This window comes from Sander lucioperca, chromosome 9 (assembly GCF_008315115.2).
Source record: "Sander lucioperca isolate FBNREF2018 chromosome 9, SLUC_FBN_1.2, whole genome shotgun sequence".
Taxonomy (NCBI): Eukaryota; Metazoa; Chordata; class Actinopteri; order Perciformes; family Percidae; genus Sander; species Sander lucioperca.
This window is the reverse complement of record NC_050181.1, coordinates 4,585,157-4,610,082: the sequence shown is the minus strand read 5'-3', so window position 1 is coordinate 4,610,082 and position 24,926 is coordinate 4,585,157. Positions and strand designations below refer to the sequence as shown.

General features: G+C 39.3%; 1 protein-coding gene across 7 annotated transcripts in view; it reads right to left on the bottom strand.

Moving 5' to 3' along the window:
• The window catches only part of LOC116045832 (piezo-type mechanosensitive ion channel component 2), an 81,490-nt gene that overhangs the window by 19,988 nt on the left and 36,576 nt on the right, over positions 1-24,926 (bottom strand). For all 7 annotated transcript variants that reach the window (XM_031293728.2, XM_031293727.2, XM_036004806.1 and 4 more), the window contains 19 exons: positions 24,125-24,355; positions 23,390-23,507; positions 22,108-22,295; positions 21,414-21,562; positions 19,014-19,187; positions 15,821-16,083; positions 14,020-14,180; positions 12,036-12,212; positions 11,781-11,903; positions 9,195-9,395; positions 8,896-9,100; positions 8,392-8,493; positions 8,096-8,261; positions 4,607-4,850; positions 3,819-3,936; positions 3,249-3,396; positions 2,304-2,393; positions 1,481-1,605; positions 1,148-1,216 (listed from right to left, as the gene is read on the bottom strand). In XM_031293728.2, coding sequence (XP_031149588.1) covers positions 1,148-1,216; positions 1,481-1,605; positions 2,304-2,393; positions 3,249-3,396; positions 3,819-3,936; positions 4,607-4,850; positions 8,096-8,261; positions 8,392-8,493; positions 8,896-9,100; positions 9,195-9,395; positions 11,781-11,903; positions 12,036-12,212; positions 14,020-14,180; positions 15,821-16,083; positions 19,014-19,187; positions 21,414-21,562; positions 22,108-22,295; positions 23,390-23,507; positions 24,125-24,355 — 3,052 coding nt within the window. The remainder of the gene's footprint in view (positions 1-1,147; positions 1,217-1,480; positions 1,606-2,303; positions 2,394-3,248; positions 3,397-3,818; positions 3,937-4,606; positions 4,851-8,095; positions 8,262-8,391; positions 8,494-8,895; positions 9,101-9,194; positions 9,396-11,780; positions 11,904-12,035; positions 12,213-14,019; positions 14,181-15,820; positions 16,084-19,013; positions 19,188-21,413; positions 21,563-22,107; positions 22,296-23,389; positions 23,508-24,124; positions 24,356-24,926) is intronic.

The window sequence follows — 24,926 nt, the reverse complement described above, 5'->3', positions numbered from 1 at the left end:
TTAGAAGGTTCCCTTGCTGAAAGGAAGAGGCAGGAAAATCAAACCACTTACCGTCAAATCATATGTAATTCGCTACATATTAAACATTTAACTGAGTCTACAGTAAGTGATATAGACACACATTTAAAAGCATCAGATACATGACAAGATGAAACTGAAAATGCAGAAAACACATACAAATGTAAATATGGCTGATATAACTGAGCACAAAGCACAATGAATATTGTCTATTAAAGACACTTATTCCAGTAAGCACAGTCTTTAGTTTAAGCTATTCGACAGAGCAAGTGACTCCTGTCTACAGTAATTAAGTGTTAGAAGCAATGGGTTAGACAAGGCTGACTTATGTCCTTGAACAGAACCGCAGTGGGCGGGAAGTGAGGGAGGATGCTGGGATATGGAGATGAAACATTAAATGACAAAGAGATAAAATGGAGAAATAATTTGAAAATGTCATGTGGGGGTGGAGTACAACATGAGACATGAGTTCAAACCAAACAGGCGACCACTGTATTAACTCAGAAAGATGCTGTTTTTTTTTTTTTTATTCCACAAAGAGACTTTAAAGGTTGTCATTGTATATGTTCGATCACTGGTCCAATTGTTCTTGCCGTTTTATTTTCGCCTGTTTGGTAATCATGTCTACAGGCAAAGAATGAACAAACCCTTCATCCTTTATTCCAGTACTGAGAATAAAGGCGAGTCGACTTCATGTCTTTGCATGAAAATGTTTTACAACAGAGTGATTCTCTACTGTGGGCTCTTTAGGGGAGACTGATAATTACGTTTTAAACAATGTCAAGTACAAACAGACATCCTCCTCCAGACATTAGACATTTTCTCTTGCCTTAATGTCTCATCATGTCTATTTAAGGCAACCCTGCTCTGCACCGATACTGACACGGTTTTATAGATCATCTTGAAACAGAAGTGCCTCTCCACACATAGCGTACAGGAGAGCTACAGGCAGTAACAAGAGCCCTTAAATAGAGACAGAAAAGGACTAAAGTCTGGATGGAGCAAGTCTAATGTGTGTTAGTGCCTTCAGAGCCCAGGGGCAGTATGGGAATCCTCAGCGTTCTGGTCAAGGACACAAGGGCCAATCAGAGTGGAGGAAGAGAAAAAGAGGGTTGGGGGGTCAACCTACTGGAAGCATGGTCAACCCACGGCCTCCACCACTGCTTTTTATTGGTCTTGGCTTTCGTTCCCTGTGCTCCTAAAATTTCACAAATACATCAATGCAACATTTCATAAGAAAATGAATTATTCTGCAAACTCAAGGCATATTTTACTCTATTAAGCTTTTCTTTTAGAACAAATACTAATGCAAATACATGATTACACAACATATGTTAATTAATTCAGTCATTATTCACTCTCACCTATCTTCTTTGAGCACTACTGGCAAACATATAACATCAACACCAACTTTTCTAACATTGACTGAACCAGGAGAGGCCCCGGCAAGCCTTCGTCATACCATCATCATCATCATCCTCCTCGGGCTGGACGAGGGTCTGTCCGTCTCCAGACTCCTGCGCCATGCTTAGCATCTTCTCCTTGCCCCTCTTAAACTTTTGCTGCCTCACCTTAATGCGCTCCATCCTGATTAGATCAGAGAGGCAGTGAAGAGACACAAGGTATCGACACAGAGGACGGCATACCAGACTGACCATAAATATCTCCAAGCTTCATATGGAAATTACTCTGTACGTTGTGAAACAGTGGAGTGCTCATTAGAGCAGGTGAGTGGATATTATCAGAGCTAATGAGTATCTCCTTAGGTAGCTGTAAGTGGTGGAAATACATTATGACCTTATGTAGTATGATATACTGAGCGATGGCTTCCTGGAAACAGTAAAGACTGAGCTAGGAGTTCCTTTTAATACAGAACAGATTTTAAATGGCTTTTTCAATCATATATACTTAGTTATGTTTTAGTGTAACTAAATTGTATATTTTTCCTATCGTAAAAAAAATCCCATGAAAAGACCAAAACCAAGTGTGCATTAATCGATCTGAAAGTAGTCCTAAATAAATGCCCTATTTACAACAAATTTGGCCTCTTTCAGACATAACTTGTATCTGAATTGGTCCTGGAGTACTTCTAAATAAACGTCCAATCTAGTCCAGAGGAAGACAACTATGTGTATGTAAATGTTTAAATGTTAAAAGGTAATTCCAAGTCTTGGGCAATACCTAAATTTAACGGTCAAAGCTTCCCCTAGTATTGCATATTGTACACACAAACCACAACATTACATCACATGAAGTCAAATGTAGTCAAATGCTTAGAGTCTCACTGTCTCTTCAGCTGCTCCACAGATTTGCGCTCCTCCTCTAATCTGGCTCTCACCGCCTTCACTATTGTGGCCTGGAAAAGCTCCGCCCCTCTGAAACACAATCAAATATTCAAAACATCCAGTGTCAGAGTGTGAAGGTTTGATCCTACTTTACTATTTAATGTAATTTTGAATTAGCACAAATTAGTACACATGTAACAATATCCAAATTGGCATTAAGGCTAGTACAAATGCAATTTCAGATATCTACAATTAGAAATATGACTAGAAACAATGCAATTGCAGATATTCACAAATTCACAACTATTTATTCTTATTGGATATCTAAAATTAAAATAACGACTGGTAACAATTGGATTGTAGATATCTGTTCATTCTAGTAGATATCTAGAATGTTCATTCTGGATAGAAAGAATGATGTTGTGCATATCTGAAATTGAAAGGTCAATACACATGAATGGCAAAAGTGATGTAATTTTTCCTTGGAAGAATGACGTGATTATCTGCAATGACAATTGTGGATAGGAAGAATGTCATCCTGCATCCGGCATGCAAGCCAGCATGCTTTTCTGACTATTCTGACCCACAATCCTTTGCGCAGCATATATGTGCAAGAGGGTCAAAGTTCAAGGCGGAATGTTATGAATAAGTAGTATGTCCCAATTGTATGCATACTGCAGGCAACATTATGTACTTTGTAAGGGCAGCGGAAGTACATACTAAAAGTAAAATGAAAAAGTTAGCGATTTGGAATTCAGCCAATTATTTCCTTACTGAATAAATCTGACAAACCTTAGGCCTTATAGCATCGAGGAGCACATGTCTTTAGCATTCTCAAATAAATCCGATTCATAGACCTTTTTCACAGCAGACTTTTTCACATGTAATGGAAGGAAAAGTAACAGCATCCCTATGCAGCAGGCCATCTTATCCTAATCGGTGTACCTGCACGCGAGGATCTGCGATGCTCTGATATCAGCCACCACATGGAGGAAGTAGTAGCTCATGAAGACTCGTCTCTGCAGCAACAGGAAGGCAAAGCAGATACTGTCCCAGATAATCCCGGCCTCGTTGCTGGGCATGTCACACAGCTCTAATGACAGGTGAAAGTGAGGACATTTATGAGTGTATATTCTCAAGTATATTAAAGTAGACTGTTATTAGTATTTTCTGCATAAATCTTACTGTTTCACTGAGTATTGGGGCAGTGTTTTGTATCCACTGCAATTCCAGTAAGATTAACACAAAGCACTGAACTAAATTAGCCCTGAAAGATCGGCCTAAAAAATAAACAAAACTGTAGGTTTAATTTCAGCTTTTTGGGAAAACACACTTTTAGAAAACACAATCTAAAACAGCAAATTGCACCGAAATGCTATGTACAGTATGACTAGTAGTTGTAGCCAAAATGGGGATTTATGTTCCTACAAATATTAAAGGGGATCTCTCACCTTCTTGTGAAATGAATTGTCAATCATAAGATGCACAAAGAAGTAAAATGTTGAGTTCACTCACTCGCGTTTTCTTTGCTGACGTTGATGGTGTATTCTTTGATGGTGCAGGCCAGACTGAACAACTGGATCAACCAGCACTGGTTCTCAATCAGAGAGTTAATGTAGCCACAAGCCAGGATCTAAAAGCAAGAATCCTTTATATACTTAAATACAATAACTTATTTTATACATCATAATTATTTTTTCTTAGGTATCTTTGAAAACATCTTTGATTGCACTTAACACACATGCAGTGTCACTATGTGCTGTGTATCCTAAAATACACACAAACAAACAAAACAAAAGACACAAATTCTTTGAACCCCTCCCCTGTGGCAGTGGGGCTGTGAAAAGCTGCAGTCCAAAACCTCACGCCAGAAAAAAAAAAAGAAAAACTGTTTCTTTCTATCTGCAGCTGGCCTTATTATTATTATTTTTTTAAGATTATTTTTTGGGCATTATTTGACAGGACAGCTGAAGACATGAAAGGGGAGAGAGGGGGGAATGACATGCAGCAAAGGGCGGCGGGTCGGAGTCGAACCCGCAGCCGCTGCGTCAAGGAGTAAGCCTCTATATATGGGCGCCCGCTCTACCAACTGAGCTATCCGGGCGCCCGCAGCTGGCCTTATTAACAAGACCCGGGACCCCCACTGACACTGAATGCTCCAATACACCAAAGCAAATGCCTTGCATGTGAAAACCTACTTGGCAATAGATTCTGACTAAAATCTAAATATTCTTTGTCAGGATTTGTCTATCATGTAGTAACAGTAATTAACTGATCTTGATTTACAATTTGAGACTACTCACAGACAAAACGTTCTTCATGGTGATAACAAAGATGTTGTAGGCGATCAGGAAGTCCCAGTAGTGAAGGATCTTTTTGATTGGTTTGAGCAACAGCTCACCACCAAATAGCAGGAAGTAGAAGCAGGCTACCAGGTAGCCCATACAGAAGACACTGATGCGCGTGGTCCCCGTGATGAAGATGATGGTGAGGACAAACCAGAACAGATAGCTAAACATGATGACCTTCAGCATGTCCAGGTAGGACCTAGAGGACAGTGGGGAAACCAATATGTCAGCACTATTTTTCCAGAAAGATTACATATTCAATTTCATATTCATATTCAATATTATCTTTTTCGTATGCTGCTCTAAATGTCAGGGAAAGGTTACTGTCGGAAAAACTTTACTTCAATACCCAGAGGTGATCAAACATCAGTAAACGCAACATACAGAGTATTCTCGTGCTGCATTCATGTGCAGTGTTCACATATTCCAAAACAGTTACTCCAACTGCTCGCCCTGTAGTCACAACTGATACAGTACATGGAAACATGAAAACACTAACTTAGCTGTTTAACAAGGTATAAACTTACTGTGTTGTATTCTATTTACATTGAACTGCCAGCAATGGTGCTGTTAACACATCTGTTTTTCCTCTTCCCTAAAGAATTCAGAAATTCCCTGATTTCCTGGCTGACTTGAACCCCTTTTCCCATACAGCTAACGTATCCATGGTATGCAGAACATAACGTGAACCCAGCATCAAGTTCACAGTACAAACCCGGCTGGTCTGTGAAGTAACAAAGTAAAAATCAAACGCTCACTCACTAGTTTTTTTTTTCATGGTTACTTGCTGTAGTTAGAGAGCATTTAATGTAACTGAGAACATTTACTAAACTTAAGTATGTTTTTGAGGTACTTGTACTTTACTACTACTAAAGCATCCCCTGCTTTATCGTAAAATTTTAAATGGGACCATAATTTACAAAATGAACATCATGATATATTACAGAAGTAGCAGCGATTTAAGACATAACTTCATTATAAAAATGTTTATTGAGGTAATTAATCAAGTGATAAGCAGGGTACATTTTGGACTTCTTTTTGCAACCAGTGGAGTCGCCCCCTGCTGAAAATGGGATAGGATGCAGGTTTAAGTCACTTTCGCATTGGCTTCACTTTTCAGACCTCGAAGCTTTGTCCATTATTTTTACAGTCTATGGCATGGACTCGGCCAGCTAAGCTAACTTGCTAATAAGGATGCGTGCTTACCACATAATAAAAGTCAAAACAACATTGCAGTTCATTCTGTTGCTGCGTGTATATTCTGCCCATCAATCACACTTATGTAGTACACTTTGTATCACTTAGTGTCAGAACACCGGTAAGAGTCTGATCAATGAATGTGAACCAGAGCTGAAATCGGACTCCTGTCACTCAGCACAGGTAAATGTACACTTCTGCATGACCTGAATGTGTCTAACATGCTAAAAGCATGCATGTGGATCCTGTGTTATCATGTGAGAGACCATTAATATGATGTGTGGAGTGAAAACATAGGAAGCAACGTGCATTCATTTGATGGACCTGGGGAAAACATAGGACCACAACAACAGCTGCACTGTTTAGGAAGCAGCTCTGATGAAGTGGGTTTGGATCGGACAATGCATTGATGGGCCGGAATAGCTGAGTGAGTGTCCTTCTTCATCAGGGGGAGAAAATACCTTTTCCATACTTAAAAGCTATTTATTGAGTTAGAGTACAGGGCAAAAGCGTCTGAGTAGCGGAGTGACGGACAGAGTGTTTTTGTGGATTATGGATTTCTCCCCCACCCCGTATCCGTAATTTGATCCTGGAGGGAAACGACAGAATAAGTGCAGAGCTGCTGTGGCGTGGACAGACGGGTTGTACAGCTCTCATTCTCTCTACTAGGGCTTGTTGATGGACACAGAGTGCGTTAATAAAAGACTTGTCCACTTTGGGCATCAAAACAGTGGAATGTGAAGAGCACATAATCAATGACTGTGGACAGGTCAGGATGCTCTCGCTGTCTTTCTGACTCGATCTCTATTACCCTGCCTCTCAAAACCATCTCTTCACTCTTTTTTATGCGCAAAGTCAGTATCTAGATTCAAATATTGGATGACAGCCAGAATTCTGATTAGTGGGTATTCAATTACATCTCTCACTAAGCTACTGTCATTTGTCTTACCTTTATTTATCTAGGATAAGGGATTTGCGGAGCCAGAATGTTCTTATTCAGCACCACACCACTTAAGATTCTTACAGTAACACAGTTAGCAGTCAAGTACAACAACAGTTTTCTACTGAGTTGCTGGAGCAGCTCAACTGTAGAGGCTGAGGTATGCAGCAAGCATCTTACTCAACTGTACCTTAGTGGTCGGAGAGAATGATGCCTTTTCTACCAGTCAGAAATCTGCAACCATCTCTTACCAGCCTGCTCTACTGCCTTTTAGCACATCAGTGAGTTTAAAGCTCTACTTGGTTACTTACAAAATAGCGGCACCCTGGTTCACAATTGGAGTCTGTGACTCCTGTCGCACTTTTTGATCTAAAAACGAGTTGACTGATTTATGGCCACTTGGGGTCGGCAGATACAAGTTGTGAACACAACACTGACATATTATCTTTTAAGCAGTTTATTTAAACATCCAGCAGTTATGGAGCAACATTATCATTTATTTCGGGTCTGTTTCTGGCCACCTGGCAAACACCAGTCCATCGCTCTCCTTTTCTTCTTTCTCTGTCTCTTCAGCTACTTAATGTTAGTTGCTAACTGTGTCTGCTTTTAGAGACTTCGCTGAAAATAGTTACCTGCTCTGGACCTGCATACTACGAAAGCGGAAAAAGTGAACCAAAACAGTAAATTATAAAATAGTCTGAAAAGCAAAAACAATTATCTGAAACTGTAAAGCTGAGGGGTGCCGCAGACCAGATGATAATTCTCTGTAGGCTCATGACTAAAAGCAATCCCTCATTTCATTGTTATTATAAAATGTTGCATTTTAGATGACGTAAGACCAAAATCAAACATGTTTTGCCTGGTGCTTGCCAATCACACTGAATCTAGAAACAGATGCAACATTAAGATTTCAAACGTGTGGGATGTAACCCATATATATTACAAATAATAAAAACATTTTCATAGTGCTACTTGTTTTGAACACATTTCACTTTTGACTTAATTGTAGGCATCTAACATCATTAAGCATCAATTAAGCCGGCTACTTCAATTCCTTTCCATTTCTGTCTTGTTGTTCTCCGTGTTAATATCGGTTCTGTCAAGCTCCAATGGCACCTAAATTATAACATCTGTTTCAAGTGACTCTACTGTAAAAGCTAATTTAAGTGTTGAAATACAAGTCTGGGATCCAGTGTCATATACTGTATCCATGTGTCCTTATAGGCATTAAAAAAAAAAAAATCACACTTGGGCCAATTTCTGCTACTGTGGAAAATGTATTATAAAATTAGTATGAACAGCTGAACCTGCAGTGGATAAAGTCGGGGACGGGGTTGTGGACACTGAAAGAGGCTGCGTCAAGGTCTCTGCAGATCTCCACGTTGTCACCAGCCATGAGGCGGACTGCTGCCTTGTTCTCATCATCAAAGACCTGCCTCTGGAGAGAGGCACAAAGCAGCAACATGAAGTCATCTGGAAAGAAGAGAGGAGAGTATAAATCTAACTTATGCTGAACAAAATGCTTGCTAATACTAATACCAGAAACTATAATGACACTCATCAGCATCCTAACTACTACATATCTACAAATTAGAAAACATACAAATGAGGAACAATGAGTTGGGTTGGGTCAGGAAATCTGGAATATAGAGCCACTTGATCACATTGGAGTCTGTAGTAGAGGTGGGAGACCTCCAGGGATAGTCTGAAATGAAAACATGCACCATTATCATCAGATATATATGTATAAAAAAACATTAAAATTACACTTTAAAAAGGACGGGACTGACAATAGTTAACAGACATAAAATTAACTGACAACACTTTGGATAATCTATTAAATATCAAACATTTGTTATTGTCAGTTTCTCAAATGTAAAGATTAGCTGTTTTTCTGTTATTTATATCATTATAAATTCAATACTGTGTTTGGGACTATTGGTCGAAGACTACAAGAAATTGGAAGATGTCTTTGGGAACTTGTAAAGAGCATTTGTCACTATTCTTTGACATGTTATACATTAAATGATTACTCAATTGACTGTAAAAAATAAATTCTAGAAATCATCAGCAGTAAGTACAATCTGGCCAAGTCGCTAACACAAACCTTTACAGGCTGCTGGTGGGATCCCGATGCAGACCAAGTACTGGAAAGTCAGCATGCAGGCCAGGAAGAAGCAGTACTTGGGCCAGATCTCAGCAATGGCTTTCCTCCTGCGTCTATACATGACTGCAATTAAGGCAAAGGCGTGAAGCATGGCGTAGAAGTCCATACGCTGCCCGATAACGTTGACCACCAACAGCAGGCACGTCTGAGGGAAGTACACAAGGACTATAAACATGAAGTGATGGAGTTTTTCAGATAAAACGTATATTTTAGCTCTTTTCACTTGTCTCTACGTGTACCTCAAGTCCAAACTTGTAAAAGAAGTAGTTGATGAAGTATTTGATGAAGCTGATGATGCCAGTGTCCAGATGCTGCCGTGTGATATCATGGAAGATAATCCTGGCAGCAGGAGGTGACAGTTTGTTCCTCAGTCTAAAGTATTCCTGATGGCGGTAGATGGTCACCTCGAATGCTAACAGAGCCAGCATCAAGAGGTTGTTCTGCACAGATGACAGAGAGAATTCCTTTAAATATGTATTAATTTTGTTGAAAATATTTGCTTTTAAATAACTGATTGGTTATTAACTGTACTTTGAAACTATGTTTGTCAATTATCAAATAAAAACACCTAACATTTTCTGATATTTGATTTTGAAGACATAGGAATTGTTAAGTTGGAAAGTAAATAGGTAATACAAGCTGAATGAAGAGAAGCTGACTACAGTACAGGAAAGGAACCTAGAGCTCCAGTCGGATGGCATAGCGGGAAAATTAAAGTACAGAAAACCAAGATTGCAGCGTTTACCCTCCCCTATCCTGTCCCCAAACGACAGGGTAAAGTACCCCAAATGAAGTCACCAAGCACACTAAGCTTAAACATTTCCTAATTTAACAGATAGACCACAGTAACAGCTCAGGCGCTTGAGACAATATCATAACTCCAGGCTAAATACATGTAAATGACACCACTATGAGCTACCCCAAAATGAAAATTACTGAGTTGTACGTGAACCCGAACATGGGCTTTATGCTAGTCACTTCTTAAAAATGAAATACTATGGTGATATAAAAAGAAGTCGTTGAAATTAAATTCAAAGTTCTGTAGTCATAACATAACAGAAGGTTATCTAAAGGCATTTAATGAAGTGTAAAACTCATTTGAAACTAAAGTATATAAGTTTTTTGTACACTACAATAAGCAAAATAAAGCAAGCTGTCAAAGCAACTAAAAATACCCTGTTACCAAGGTGAAAAGTTGCATGATATGATGCAGATTCAGCTCCACTGCTTAATCAGTCTGTCAACAGTGTCTATAACAACTAAACAGCAGCAATAATGTTTGATGGGGGCTTGGTGGGAGTTATTTCCATCTTACTCCGACAGTAGGCTACTCTTTAAGAGTGTCCAAAAATGCAGCAGCAGACTCAGATTTGTCAAAAAAAAGCGGATCCGACCTTCTTGGAGGCACCGGAGATGGGCTGGATAAGCAAACACAGGGTACATATTGTGGCGGGCCAACGCTTTCCCCACGGCATCCAACTCTCGCCGCCTTCGCAGAACCTCCGCAGATAAATCAGGGTAAAAGCGTAGCCAAGAACCATCATGGAAAATATCACGCTTCTTTAAGGCAGCCCTGAGTACAGCCTCTCTTTGGGAGAATCGTAGAAAACGCACCAAGACGCTTCTCGGGGCTTGTTTGGGGCCGGGACTGAAGCCAGGGCTCCGTGGGCGCGTTCAATCTCCAGCGGAGGGTGGTCAGCGGGTAAGCCAACTAAGGTCGGTAGTACAGAGTGGAGAAAGTCCATGAGAGGAGTCCTACTTTTGGCTTTCTCTTGGAGGTTAACAATCTTCAAATTCTTGAGGCGGCCACGATTTTCCAAATTGTCAACTTTCGGCCGTATCAGCTCCACTGTCTTCTCCATGGTGCTTAAGTGGCTGCTGCAGTTGCCGCAGTCATCTTCTGTAGCAGACCCTACCTTCAGCCTCCTGCATACGTTTTTCTAAGTCGTTCACTCGGCTAGAAAGAGGGGCTCCATCAATAACATCAAAGCGAGCACCGACTGATTCATTCATGTCGTTCATATCGGAGGCCATTATAATTTCAGCTAAAATCTGCTCCATAGTTGTCGAGGTAGTCAGCACTGAGGCCCTAGCTTCACCACGGTGGTCCTCGTTAACACTAGCAACACGTGTGGCTGTGATTCCCTTTCCTCCTACCAGTGTGAGGGCCAGGCAATACAAAAATAGAAAAGTCTTTGTCGTTCTGCTTGTTAGGCATCTCTACAATAGATTCCTGAACGGAATTTTCAAGTTTGCTTGGAGAAAGTTACTACTTTGTTTTAACCTGGAGCCGGAGAGAACTCTCAAGCGGCATCTCGATCCGGGTCAAGTGACCTAGGCTACCCTAGGGACCGTTTATAACCTATTACTTTAATTTCTGGCAACTTGTGATGGACATATTTTCTGACACTTTATACCCAAAAGCTCAATTATAATCTATTGTAACCAAAGTGTATCTGATGGGCTTCTTTGTTTTAACACATTGTCACTTTATTAACATAACATATTTGGGCCCTTCTGATGAAGAAAATACTCTTTTAGTTTCGGTTAAATGAGCAGTGACTTCCTGGAGTCATAACCGCCCTGTAAAACAACAAATTGTCGTTTTTAAGCTTCAGTTTTTGTACACATTAAACAAACAAGATATAACATTAGTGAGCTTTGGAGATGCTGATAGGCAGATTTTGTTACCTTGGGACAGAGCCAGGCTTGCGGTTTCCCCCTCTTTCCAGTCTTTGTGCTAAATTAAGCTAATCAGCTGCTTACTGTGTTGATATCCTGTGTATGCTGCAAACTTTCAGCTAACAAATGTTTCCACTCCTCACCCTGAGGTAGCCCAGCAGGTCAGGAGACTTGTTCAGGCCGACCCAAATGGCTGGATCCACTGAATCATTATACAGCAGAGACTTGCCCAATTCAGTCCTCTGCCAATCTGAGTAGTTTCCAGTCTGTGGACAGAAAATATAATTGTATAAATGTAGTAAAAAATGGATTCTTAGCACAATCAAGAATAGTAATGATAATGTTAAGCAGTATGTATTTGTATACAACAAGGGTAAAAAAGCATGTATTATATTCACCATATTGCATTTCTTGGAGTAGGAGGTGGGGTCTATAGACTTCAGCTGGTACAACATTTTGCATACGATGACGACACATGTCCAGACAGCGCAAACACTGGAAGCAAGGGGCCGATACTGGCTGTAGGGCAGTGCAAAGGCCCAGGATGCCAGGAACACATAGTTGAACAAAGACACCTGCACCAGAGACAATACAGGTGATGATGACAGAAAAAAACGATCAAATAAATCCTTTTTCCACTGACATTCTCTTTTTCTTTATTATCCTCCTACAACAGTACAATAATGGTTAAAGGTTACAGGTAAAAAAAAAAAAGTAAGGAATAATGTGAGGCAAATCAAAAACATAAAAGCGCACACATAAAGCTTGAGGTCAAGAACCATAAAGAAAAGATTATTACATTACATAAATCTATGTCTATCAAAGTGAGTTTTAATAAGAATCTAAAAGCCTGAGCAGCTTATCCAGGCAAAAACCCCTCAGAGGGGGAGCAAGAAAACACAGATCAAGACTTTGGTTTCCATTGAGAAACTCTAACAGCTATTACAAGTTCATCTAAATGCCCCCAGACTACTATCTGGCTAGTCTGCAGTGTAAATATCCAATCCTGGTTTATTTTAAGATGGTCTAAGTTGGCTCAGTGTTGCAAGAGATCAACTTATTTCATACAGTGTCTGAGCAATAAAATCAACCAAGAAAACTGTAGGTAATTGTGATTATTAATATAATAGCTCTTCATCTCATAATTGTATTAAATGTACTTAGTTATAGAAGATCGTGACATGATTGTTGTGGTTTTGGACATTTCTGTTGCCTGTTTATATATTTCTGTTGCTGTTTCCTGTTTTTGTTGTTTATTCTGAATTGTGTATGTTTTGTTAATTCCTGTGTTCTCTGTTCTCCCTTGTGTTGTCTAGTGTTGTGTCAAGTTTCTGTGTTTAGTTGATTTCATGTTTTCTGTCGGTTTTTCCTGTTTCCTGTTTTATTTTGATAGTCTGGTTTTCTGTCTTGTCCAATTTACTTCCTGTGTTTTCCCGCCTGTTTTGTCTTTCCTAATGTGTTTCACCTGATTGTACCACCTGTTCCTAGTTTGCTCCCTACCTCATGTATTTAGCCTCTGTGTTTCCCTTTGTGTCTTGTCAGATTGTTTTGTGTCTTCGTCTGGTAAGTTTGTGTTTTCACCCTGTCTGTTTGTGCCCTTGTGTTTGGAATCTTCCCAGCGTTCTTTCGCTCCTGTAAGTCATCGCCTGTGAGTTTTTTTTCTCTGTGGTTTTCCAGTCTCTATGCTGCTGTTTTTTGTTGAATAAATCCTCGAGCTCAAGCCTTCTGCCTGCCTGTGTGCCTTCTCTCTGCGTTTGGGTCCTATTATTCCTTGCCACACAACAATGATAGTCGTTTATGTATGACCTCATTCATTTTACATGCTACAAAAAAACTGAAATAATCTTGGCAGTGTAGCATTTAAGACCATGTTAACCAGGTGATGTGAAAACACTCAAGAAATCCACTTTAAACATCTGTGAATCATAAAAAAAAAATACCTTCATCTACTGTTTAAACGTGGTAACTACATCTAGCATGTGCCAAAAAAAACTAAATAAGCAACTACTAATAGACATCTACGTACAAATAATACACTGATTTTTTTTAAGAGTAGCAAAAGGGAAACGGTAGTTAAAACTGTAAATTTACACTCAAGTCTTTCTGGGTCTTTTAAAAGTAAGTGAGAGAAAGTGTGTGTGTTGTGAATCTGTTCAACATTCCATTTTGTGAAAACTCTGAACCATCGGACTTCATCGGTATCATGAATTGTTTCACTGTTTTCCTCCCTGAAGATTTATCTGTGTGAACCAATCCTCCTTTCCTCTGGTGCCCCTTTCTTATCTACTTTTGCGTCATCGAAATGACTGGAGCAATTGTTACAATATGTAAATATTCTTCTTATTCTCTCTTTTTCTTCAGTGGAATCTCAAGCATTCATACCTCTTTGAGAGAGACCATAACAATGTAGCAGGACACAATCTTGATGATGTGGATCTCCAGTAACCACCAGATGAACAGCTGCAGTTTGTGAAAATACTCCAGGAACTTGAGGAAGAGCACAGTCAGACGGTCGACCACCAGGTGCCATTTATTCTTCAGATCTGAAAAAGAGAAAATAAAAAAACAGAAGCATTTAAATAGAAAAACAGCAAGACTGAAGGGGTGCAAAAAGAAAGTTTCCAGGTGTCATCTCTTAAAAACAGCAGTATGTCCTCTGTTTAAAACACCATAATTCCTCTGCTGGCATTTTGATAAGGTGTCTTCTCAAACACCAACTCAAACTGGAGCAGACTGATGATTCTCTTTTTAACATATCACATGAAAATGCCAAGTAACGAGTATTGTCTGTGAAGCCAAAGCCTGATATATCTAAATCATCTGTGTCATACACTTCTATTGAACTATTACGTGGATGATTCTCCTTGTTAAAAGGTTAAAATGAGGTGATCTGTGTGACAATCTGCATTTTAGTGAAGGAAAGAGGAATTTCAATATGTTTATCATTTTATGTGGTCAACATAACAGCTAAATGTGTTTTACACGTATTCTGAAACTGTAAAATGTTTGTTAATGTAATCTTTTTCCCATATGCAGCATCAAAAGATGTATGGAAACACGCCTAAAATCTGTATTAACAAGCAAATTCCAAACTGTTGATTTAATTACCTGAGAATGAAGACTTAATATTTAGTTTTATATTCTCACAAAGGATATAAAACCTCCAGCCACAGTTTGGTGGTGGGTTAATGTTTTTACAAAAGCTATATTATCTCAGGTTCTAACAGAGGCCTCATTGTTTGGATTAGAAAACTCTGAGGGCATATAGCTTTCCTAGCTTGCAGCTCATTATAAACTGAGAGGCCATGCAGGGTTGTGTTTTATTACCTATTTTATTTTCTGTGGATATAAACATTTTAATTTAAGACCAGGGTGACCGTCTGCGTAAATATGCTAATGGTGCAGCGTTAGTTGGCTTTAGCAGGACGATGTAATGGGTGAAAGTGAGCACTTGAGCTACGTCTGTGTCAGAACAGACAACTGGAGGTAAATCTTACTGAACCCAAAAATCTGCAATACAACACATTTTTTACAGCTTTACTGGGGATGATTAATGGCTGCCTGAGTGTAGTGCAGCAGATACTTCTTGGACAGCAGACTATGCTTCTCTAAGAGAGCTTTGGTCTTTAAAGATTGTATCCAGCAAATGTCTTCTTAGCAGACAGGCTGAGAGAGCTCTGAGAGAAAAGGCCTCTACACTTATAACTGTAGCCACCACATGACAGCTCATGTGCACCTCAGTTGTAAACACAGTGAGAGGATTAAACATGTCTGGCAGTGTGGTAAGCTTTAATAAACATTGGAAGAAAACACATGAAATGCTGAAGTACAAGTCTGCAACATGATCAGCCACACAGCCTCCAGATCAACTGAAGTGGAGGAAGGTAAGAATAGCAAGTTGAGTGTCTAATATAGTTGAATACTGTAGATTTAAATACCACTCCTTGCGGTAAATAAAAGTTTACATTACAGTTAGTATCAAACTGATGTGTTGTCTACAAGTTGTCTACTCAGAATTAGAGATCGGTACCTTGGAAGCAGATTTTAATAGATGGTCAATTGATTAATCAAGAAAATTCTGACCACATTAACTGATAATGAAAATAACAGTTAGTTGCAGCCCAAACATGACTGAGTGTCTTGTTGAAGTTTGTAGACCTGCTGTGTTGCAGTTGCTCAGTACCTGAGCTCTGCTCGGTGCTCGGCTCTGGCTCTGTCTTCGCACTGCAGTGGTGGCTCTCCTCTGTGCTGGACTGCCGCGGGTCGGAAAAGCTCCTGGGCTTCTCGTCAGTCATGTCAGTGTCATACATCACCACCACCAGGGCCTGCTCCTTCTCTCTCCCCCACTCCCCCTGTGGCTCCTGTTCCTCTCTGGACAGCGTTGCCTCCACCGAGCTGGCACTGAGTATGGTGAGGTCTGCCAGGCTGCCATCCTGGTGCACCAGTCTGAAGACGTGAAGAAGTTATTACAAACAGACAAATGCATGCAGACTCACACACACACACATCTGCATATCTATGCTTACGAGGACCTTGAATTACTTTTGGATTTTTTTTTACCAGCAAGATGTTATTTTTAGAAGCATTTTTGGAACTACTAAGTAACAGTTGACAACAATATCACCCCCCAGGTCCATTAAGTAGCTATTCTGAAGCCTTCGATCATACAGGCACAATCTAAGGACCTGAACGGTTAAAATGATTGGTGTTGGGGATGGGCCTCTAATTTCTAACTTCAGGACTACCTAAAATGTTAAAGGGCTTTATGGCTTTAAGTGTCTATGAATGTCTGATCCTTCCAAAAAATTTTTTTAAGTATATAAGTTAAGATGAGCTTTTTAAGCCTTTTTTTATAGACAGTGGGAAGAACATATGCAACAAAGATCCCCAGATTGTTGCGGTTCATAGTCGTCACCATGTGAAAATGTGTCCTCCTCCTTTATCATTTAGACTTAAAATACATGTCTTTCCACTAAAGTAACCCTAACTTTAACCTTACTAGAAAGCAATTTGAATCTTATCTTAAGGCTGAACAGCAATTTCATGATATCAGGACAAGAAAAAATTCCACATATGTAATATAAATTATATAGATATAATTTATCATATCTGATTTTCTCACATTCCTATATTTTTCAAGGCATTCTGTCCTCATAAGTATATAAATACAACACACACTCATACACATGGTCCAGGTGATTGTCAAAAGGCACCGATGCAATTGTTTGAATGGGAATCATCAGCTCTGTGTCCGCTAACTGAACAGCAGACCAGCGTTTTCTCAGGCATTGTAATCAATAAACATTGCACATTCCTTCTGCATTCTTTAAAAACAATAATGTTGTTTGCTTTTGGTGTTTGAGGGATTTTTCTTCTTGCAGCAGAATAATGGTAGCATCTGAAGGGAGGCATTAACCCTTTAAACTCTTCTCAGGCAATGGAGCAAGGTCAAAGGTTGGGTTTGGCTTGCATGAACTGGCCGCATACCAAGGCAAGCATTTTGTTATCTAGTGGTCATACTTACTTGCTCTGCTGAGTGGTAATGTTTTGCTTGATGCTGCTCAGAACAATAAAGTTACACAGAAGTCAAGATGAACATTGAGGAGAGAAACCGACAAAGGCAGGCTGAAACTGACACTTAAAATCACCATATGCATGTAGTTTTATTAAAATGCATGAAAACTGGCCAAAAGGCTCCTGTGGTTTGGGGTAGGCAAGTTTTTTCAGGAAGGGGGTCATTTTCTGGGGTTTCAGTGCAGTGAAGTAGGTGTGTGGCAAGATACTGGAAGGGAAGAACACTTCGTTCAGATTCAAACATGCTTGTTTGACAGTTTGTGAAACTCTTGGAGAGAAGTAGAAGGGTTTTGTTGGGGAAAAGGCTGGGCTTGGTTTGGAAGGGGGTTAAAGATCCAAAAAGGTAACAGAGAACCCAAAAAGAGAAGGCTACAGGCAAAATAATAATGTACAAAACCTGAAAATGAACATCATTCACGTCAGTCAAATACCTAAACTCCTGGAGTAAGATATTTCAGAAGATCATCAATGTATTATCATTGGCAAAAACTGGGTAACAGGGACAAGTCAGCGCGGGCGGGGTAAAGGACTTATTGCAACAGGAAGAGGGAGTTAAGACTCAGAGGTGAACTGGGATGGTGATGGATGCCACAGAAAGTGAGCAGATACCCACCTATTCATGATCAGATAGACACAGCCATTGACTTTAGCATGGCTGTGTGAAAAGGGTGGCAGAGGAGAAATGGCAGGAGGTCACAGAGAGAAGCAGAGCAGCAGAGACAAGCTAAGCAAGCGACAGCAAAACAATGAAAAATCCACAACAATACGACCGTAAAGTTAAACACTCCACACCACAGACTATGAAAATGTGAATGCTATAACACAGAGCGCACTTAAAGGCACACAATGGCAGATGCGCGATAAGAACAGTGGTTATATTGGGTGTTTAACAGTGTTTGTAAGTGCGATTATCCAGAGTTTGAGATGAAAAGGTGTTGTAACTTGCCGAATTCAAAACCAATCTTTAAATGAAGAATGTTTTTACCTCACGCTCAACTAAAGACTGTTAACATGCATACATTGTCAGTTATTATTCTTGAGTAATTCTTCAGTATTATTTTTGTCAACTCTTAGTGGAATCATGTAGTGATTTAGTTTGTGCCTCTCATGTATTATTACATTCGTGCCACAGAGGGAAGCAGCTGTTTTCCTAAAAGATGCAGTGGCGTCCGCATTTTTAGGCCTTCATTTATAAAGAACAGCTGAAGACATGAAAGGGGAGAGAGAGGGGGAATGACATTCAGCAAAGGGCCGTAGATCGGAGTTAAACCCGCAGCCGCTGCGTCGAGGAGTAAACCTCTATATATGGGCGCCTGCTCTACCAGGTAAGCTACCCAGGCGCCCTATTGTGATTAGAGATTTTATACAAATGGAAGATTTCATTTTTTGATCTTTGAAAATTCCAGAAAGCTGTCTGACAACTCTTACTGCTGTTTTAAAAGGTATTTACAGGATCATAAAAGACTCTTCTTAAAATATTTGATGAGTTTATTGAATGAATTTTCAGATAAACTTGCTTGTGCAGCATAAGATCAACGTTGAAGGTGAAGTTGAAATGCCCATTGCTCAAGATTTTTAACACTAAAGATTGTAGATCTATAAATCTTGCTAAGCAAAAAATAGAGTGAGTGGAATTAGGTCAGGTTGTCTATGAACAACCTCTCTGTGGGGCCATCATGTTCAAAATACTCAGCTTGTTTGTAATTGAGCTGTATGAAATTAAACAAACCAGATACAAAAGAACTAAAATCTGCTTTTCAATCATGGTTTGGACCAAAGAAAACAAACTTAATTTGTCTTACCTGTAGATAGTGCTCTCCTCTTTGGCCACTACAGCCTGGAGGTCGGTGAGCTGGAGGAAGCGGTCGTGGAAATAGTGCAGGTGGAGTATACACACCAGCAAGAAGGAAGTGGGAATGAAAATCCTGGTGAACAGCATGGTGACTTCAAACTTATTCAGGCCCAGGTCCTCCAAGCTGCATAAATGAAAAAAAGAGGAATAAAAGGAAAAACATGAGACTTGAGCTTACATTTTTTTTTTTTAGGTGAGTGAGGAATCTCTCAGGTGTAAATGTTTACAACTGATTCAGTGAAAAGAAGATTGATGACAAAAGATGAAAAAAGAAGGCCAATGTAAAGTCAAAATTCTTGAAATAATTAAAGATTAAAATGGGAATCAAAAGCTATTGTGTCAATGCAGGATGGTATACAATTATGTTTTTGTGTAGTATCATAACATACTATCACACATTCCCTTCCACAATACCTTGTTTACAACCTAAGGCTAATGCACTTAACAATATTAAATGCAGGTTACCTGATATTAGGTGCTTGAAAGCAACTTGAAAAATGAAACATCACCTTACTTTTTTAATCAATCTCATCCCACCAAAACTGAAGATACTCACATATTTATGTATTCTTTTTTATTGTGTTTGCATGTGTTAAAACATTTTCTATGTTGTTGTTTACTGTATAATGTAATATTTTTCTGTTCTTACCTAAACAATATGCTGAAAATGTTTAACGACAATGTTTCAAGCCATCAAACTCTTTCAATCATTTCATCATAAATAACCCTGTCCACAGGAGAATAATGATTTTAGACCCATTGCTCTAACCTCTGTTGTGATGAAGTGCATGGAGAAGCTCATGGTGAGAAAACTACGGCTGGACGTAGGCCCACAGCTAGATCCCTTCCAGTTCGCATACACCCACAAGAGAGGCACTGATGATGCTATCAACAGTATAGTGCACCTAGTGACTAAACACCTGGAGAATCCTAGGGCCTATGCTAGACTGTTGTTTGTAGATTTCAGTTCAGCCTTTAACACCCTACAGCCTCAGGTTCTCCTGAATACACTCGAGCTGATGAATGTCAACCCCTTCATCACTGCGTGGTACCACTCATTCCTCACCAATCGTACCCAGCAGGTCAGGGTGAACAGACCCTGTCTGAACCCTTGACCATCAGTAATTGCGCCCCCCAGGGGTGCTTCAGTTCACCAGTCCTGTTCACCCTATACACTAATGAATGTACATGCAGCACTACTAACAATGATATGATAAAGTTTTCCAATGATACAGCCATCCTGGGTTTTATGTTTGACACATCAGATACAGCTGTGTATAAAACTGAGATCCAGAACTTTGTCCAGTAGTGCGACAGACATTTCCTCATCCTCAATGTCAAGAAAACAGAGGAGATGGTATTTGACCCCAAATCCATCGGAGACCACTCAACAGTGGTTATCCATGACCACACCATAACCCAGCTCAACTCTTATAAATACAGTACTTGGGCATACACATACCCAACAAACTGACATGGAGTGTTCAGATAGAAAATGCCTGCACTATGGTCCAACAGTGGCTACACTTTCTTCGTAGGCTGAGGGTCTTCGGTGTCAACCAGAAAGTGTTGCTCCTCTTCTATACCTGAAAGCCCAGATTACCCGGCTAACACAAAGAGCCATGAAAATCTTGGGAGTCAGACAGCATCCCACACTCCAGGCTGTCTTTGACAATACTATCAACAGGCAGGCCCTGAAGATATCGTCAGACCCCACCCATGTCCTCCACCCTGAGTACCAGCTTCTCCCTTCAGGCAGATGCTTCAGAGTCCCCTGGTGCAGACTCAACCACTTTAAGAACTCATTTGTCCCCCTCTCCATCAAAGCCCTAAATGGCAAGCCAGCCTAACCCCTGAAATGCTGCTTTTATCTTAAACGCACACATGTACAATTTTACTTTTCTTTTACCAGGATTTTATGTTGATAATGCGGCTTACCCTTACTTCACATATGACTACTATTATGATGTGTTGTACAACGGGCAGTGTGCAATTTTGTTGGCTGGTGGCATGCAACAACAATGCAACATGAGCATGTCCATGCAGAGTAATGCAACAGTCTGTGTCCTGTATTTATGTATGTATGTATGCACTATGTTGTGTTAAATTCTTTAAACAGCAGATACTGTTTACTTTGTCCCCAAATTTCCTTCGGGACAATAAAAAAATATATCTATCTTATCTTATTTACATTTGAGAACATGGGAGAGGCTTGAAACATTATCAGTAAACTTGGTGTGTCGGAAAAACTAGTATTTTAAACTCTCTGAAATTTCATCAACATATGTAGCTGCACATTTTCATTACCATAAAATATCAGTATTCGTGTAGGTGATTAAGGGAAGCTCACCCATTTTTGTCCATTCCCAACTTCTTTGACCAGAAGTTAGACCAGCGGTCAAACTGGAAGGTGTAGACCAGGATGAGGACCAGCATGGTGTATATCACGACAGACATCCAGAAGTACTTCAGGATCCTTCGCCACCACTCATAGTGCACCTAGATAAGAATAATTGTGATAATTGTGTTTCAGGGGTCATGAATTCTCTGAGTGCACAGAGGACATCTGGATATAGAATGAGTGCTCTGTTTTTTACTTCTGGTTATAAAAACAGTCGAGAATACACTGTGGATTATGAGCCTGCTGTACACAAACCTTATGACATACTAAAATTGTCAGCACCTGTTTTTGGGAAATTTAATTTGGAAACTTTACAGTGTTCTACCTATATGCTAAGTTTGGAATACACACATGCAGAACCACTTAGTAAACAGCCTTTAAAGGAATAACGTGCAGTGCTTTCCTTCAAAAAACAATGTATAGACTTATACAAAAGTAATCCCTCTCAATCATCACTTATGACCTACTAGAAGTGCGTGGTGGTGTCTGTCTCAGAAGAGACAGATACAGAATATATTTAAAGGATGTGGGAAAACTGTTTTATAACATTGATAACCAAGTGGAAATTTAAGAGAAATATTGGAAATATGTGGTTATATATGTGTACAAGGCACTTAGTATCATCACCAGTGTGTTTTGTTACCTGGTAGAGTGCCACACAGGAGAGGAACATCATCATGTAGATGATCTTGTACATGACGATGGTTCCCTCGAAGCTGACGATGAAGAACATGCCACCACAGATGTAGATCCAGTATTTGACTAGCATAGCTATGACCATGTTGCCCAGAACCTGCATGATGTCCTGCTCCCCTCCCTCCTCCTCTTCCTCTATAAAACACAGCAGTGAAGCAGAAATCTCTGTGCTAACTGACTAAAACTTTTCAGCGAACTATGAGTTGATCAGTCAACAGACCTTCCTAACTAACCTACATATACACACATACGTATAGTAAAAAACCTCCGCAGGTGAAGTACAGTACGAATCTGAAGGTGTTTAGAAAGACCTTTCCAAAAAACTGAGAACAAGAGATGAACAAATGACTTTCATTTTAACTAAGAACGGATAGCAGTATAGTTACATTATTTTTATGACTTTGATCCACCCTATTTGGAAAGCAGTAGATAAACATTTAATAGATGGTTTATAACAATAACGTAGTTGTACAGTAAGCACATACAAGGACATTTTCAAGTGTTTATTAATGTACAGTTCGTCAATAATTATAACTTCTCCTATGAAGACATATATTATTATAACTATGTTTTACTATATTGATATTTCATTATCTGTTTATATATACCCTGTTAAATATTTATATACTGCTTATAATTGCTAAACAGATGGGTGAAAGTAAAAAGTTTCCAAAGTTTTTAAAAGTAAACAAAGATGGTACACAGTGGACAGTTTGCAAATTTGACCTCCACAAAATAGTACCTGTATATCAATGAAAATTTACATTTTCAGAAATTTAGATTTGTTTTCGGAACATAGTGGAAGGTAAAAATGTGTAGACTGCCTGGTAGAATATGAATGAATAACTGAATTGGTTTTGAAAGAAATACTGATAAGTCTTATCTGATCTTGGAGTGATAGTCAGACCTTTAGCCTTCATAAACAGGGAAGGTAGAAATCTGGATCATACTGCAGAACAGCGTATAATGTGTGCAGTGTGAACAAACTCAGGTAAAGCTGAAGGTAAGAAACCTCAATCTTTTCTATCCACCATCATCTAAATGTTGATCACCAGCCACTCATAATTTCACCAATTTGTTAGTTCAGATACTTGCAAATGATCGTCAGTTAGTATCTCTTCACACGTACAGTACGGATGGTGTTACTGTAGCAACTTATACTGTAACCTATATTATGTTTATACATTATTTCTAGTACAATATAAATATAATAGGAGCCCAGGGCTTACCCTTCTTCTGATCCTCCACATGAACGTCGGAGAGACCAGCACTGTCTTCTTTTTGTTTTTCCTGTCTCTCTGTAAGCGTTTGTCTCAGCAGCAGCCAGAAGCTCAGCAGACACAGGACCTACACAAAATTAATAAAATGTTTTGTCAAACAGATGACCGGCAAGAAAAGAAAATATTAACTAATACATCATTTGCATTTTTTAACTTGCTGAGAGCACAATATGGGTGGTAAAAACAACATCAGGAGATATACATAAATCAGAATAGAGTTTCTAAACTTGTGTTGGATTCATTTGATATTGTATTTAAAAATATAGTATGACCCAGGTGTAAAATATAATTGCATCCTGTCACATGCACTGTTTAATAAAAATGTATGAGTGTCAAACACACCACTGCAAGTTTGTGGCGACCGACTGGCATATACAATCTTTTTCTAAACACAATTAGGGCTTTGAGCCATTTTAAAACATGTCAAAACACTGCAAACCTGACCTTCTCCTTCAGGAGTTCATTTGTGACTGCCCTCCATTTAATTAACTGACTTTTAGAGAGAGACAGTTTAACGGTTTATTCCATTAGCTGCATACAGAATACATCTCCTGCATTATTAAATAACATTTGTGCTTTCAGATCACAGGTTGTCCCTCAATCTAAAGGTCAGTTTAAATTATTGCATGTATTCATAGCAGACAGGGCAATGTCAAAATCAAGAAAATTCTTTGTCTCCCAAACCTTGGATGAAAGTGAGTGGAAAGGATTTTTCTTCATGGGAAAAAACTCTGGGTCTCCTTTCATGTTCTCAAAAGTGAAAATGTACTGCAGAACTATTAGCAGGTTGCCGTAGGCCACCATGAAGGGAGAAGACAGCATGGCGTAACGCCTCCGGTCCTTCACCATCCACAGCATGCAAGACCAGATGAGGAAGACAAACGTCAACCAGCTGACGTATGTGGTGCTCCATGCCTGAAGAGAAAAAAATCACAGGCGATTTAAAACAAATGCTGAAACTCTGCTGTTGAAGGACTAATGAAGGTGAAATACAAAGATTTGTGGGCTTATCCTTGGCTGCGTTTGCACAGTTTTCATAGAGGCACAACATGACTCATAACATTTCATATATGTCAGCATAAGTTGACTACTCAGAAATGGTAATATTTGGCATGTGTGTGGTACTTTAATGTTCGTTAAGGCACTTTTGATGTATATAATAAAGTTTAATACAATAGTTTTGGTTTCTTGCCAATATCTCAACAGGTTTGCATTGCACAGTACATATGTGTATATGAATGGACAGAGGAGAATGTGTTGTCTACAACAAAGCTAAATTTAATGGATTCATTCAGTCCTATTGTTTTTTGTGTGTAAATGTTGTGAGTGTTCGCACTACAATTCCCATCATGCTTTGAGTGAAACCAATTTAGTCATAGAGTTAGCTATTTACACTGCAACCATTGATGGACAGATAAGTATCACCTTGATTACTTTTGATACAAAAGAAATTCTAAATTTGATTAATTGATTATATTGTATATTA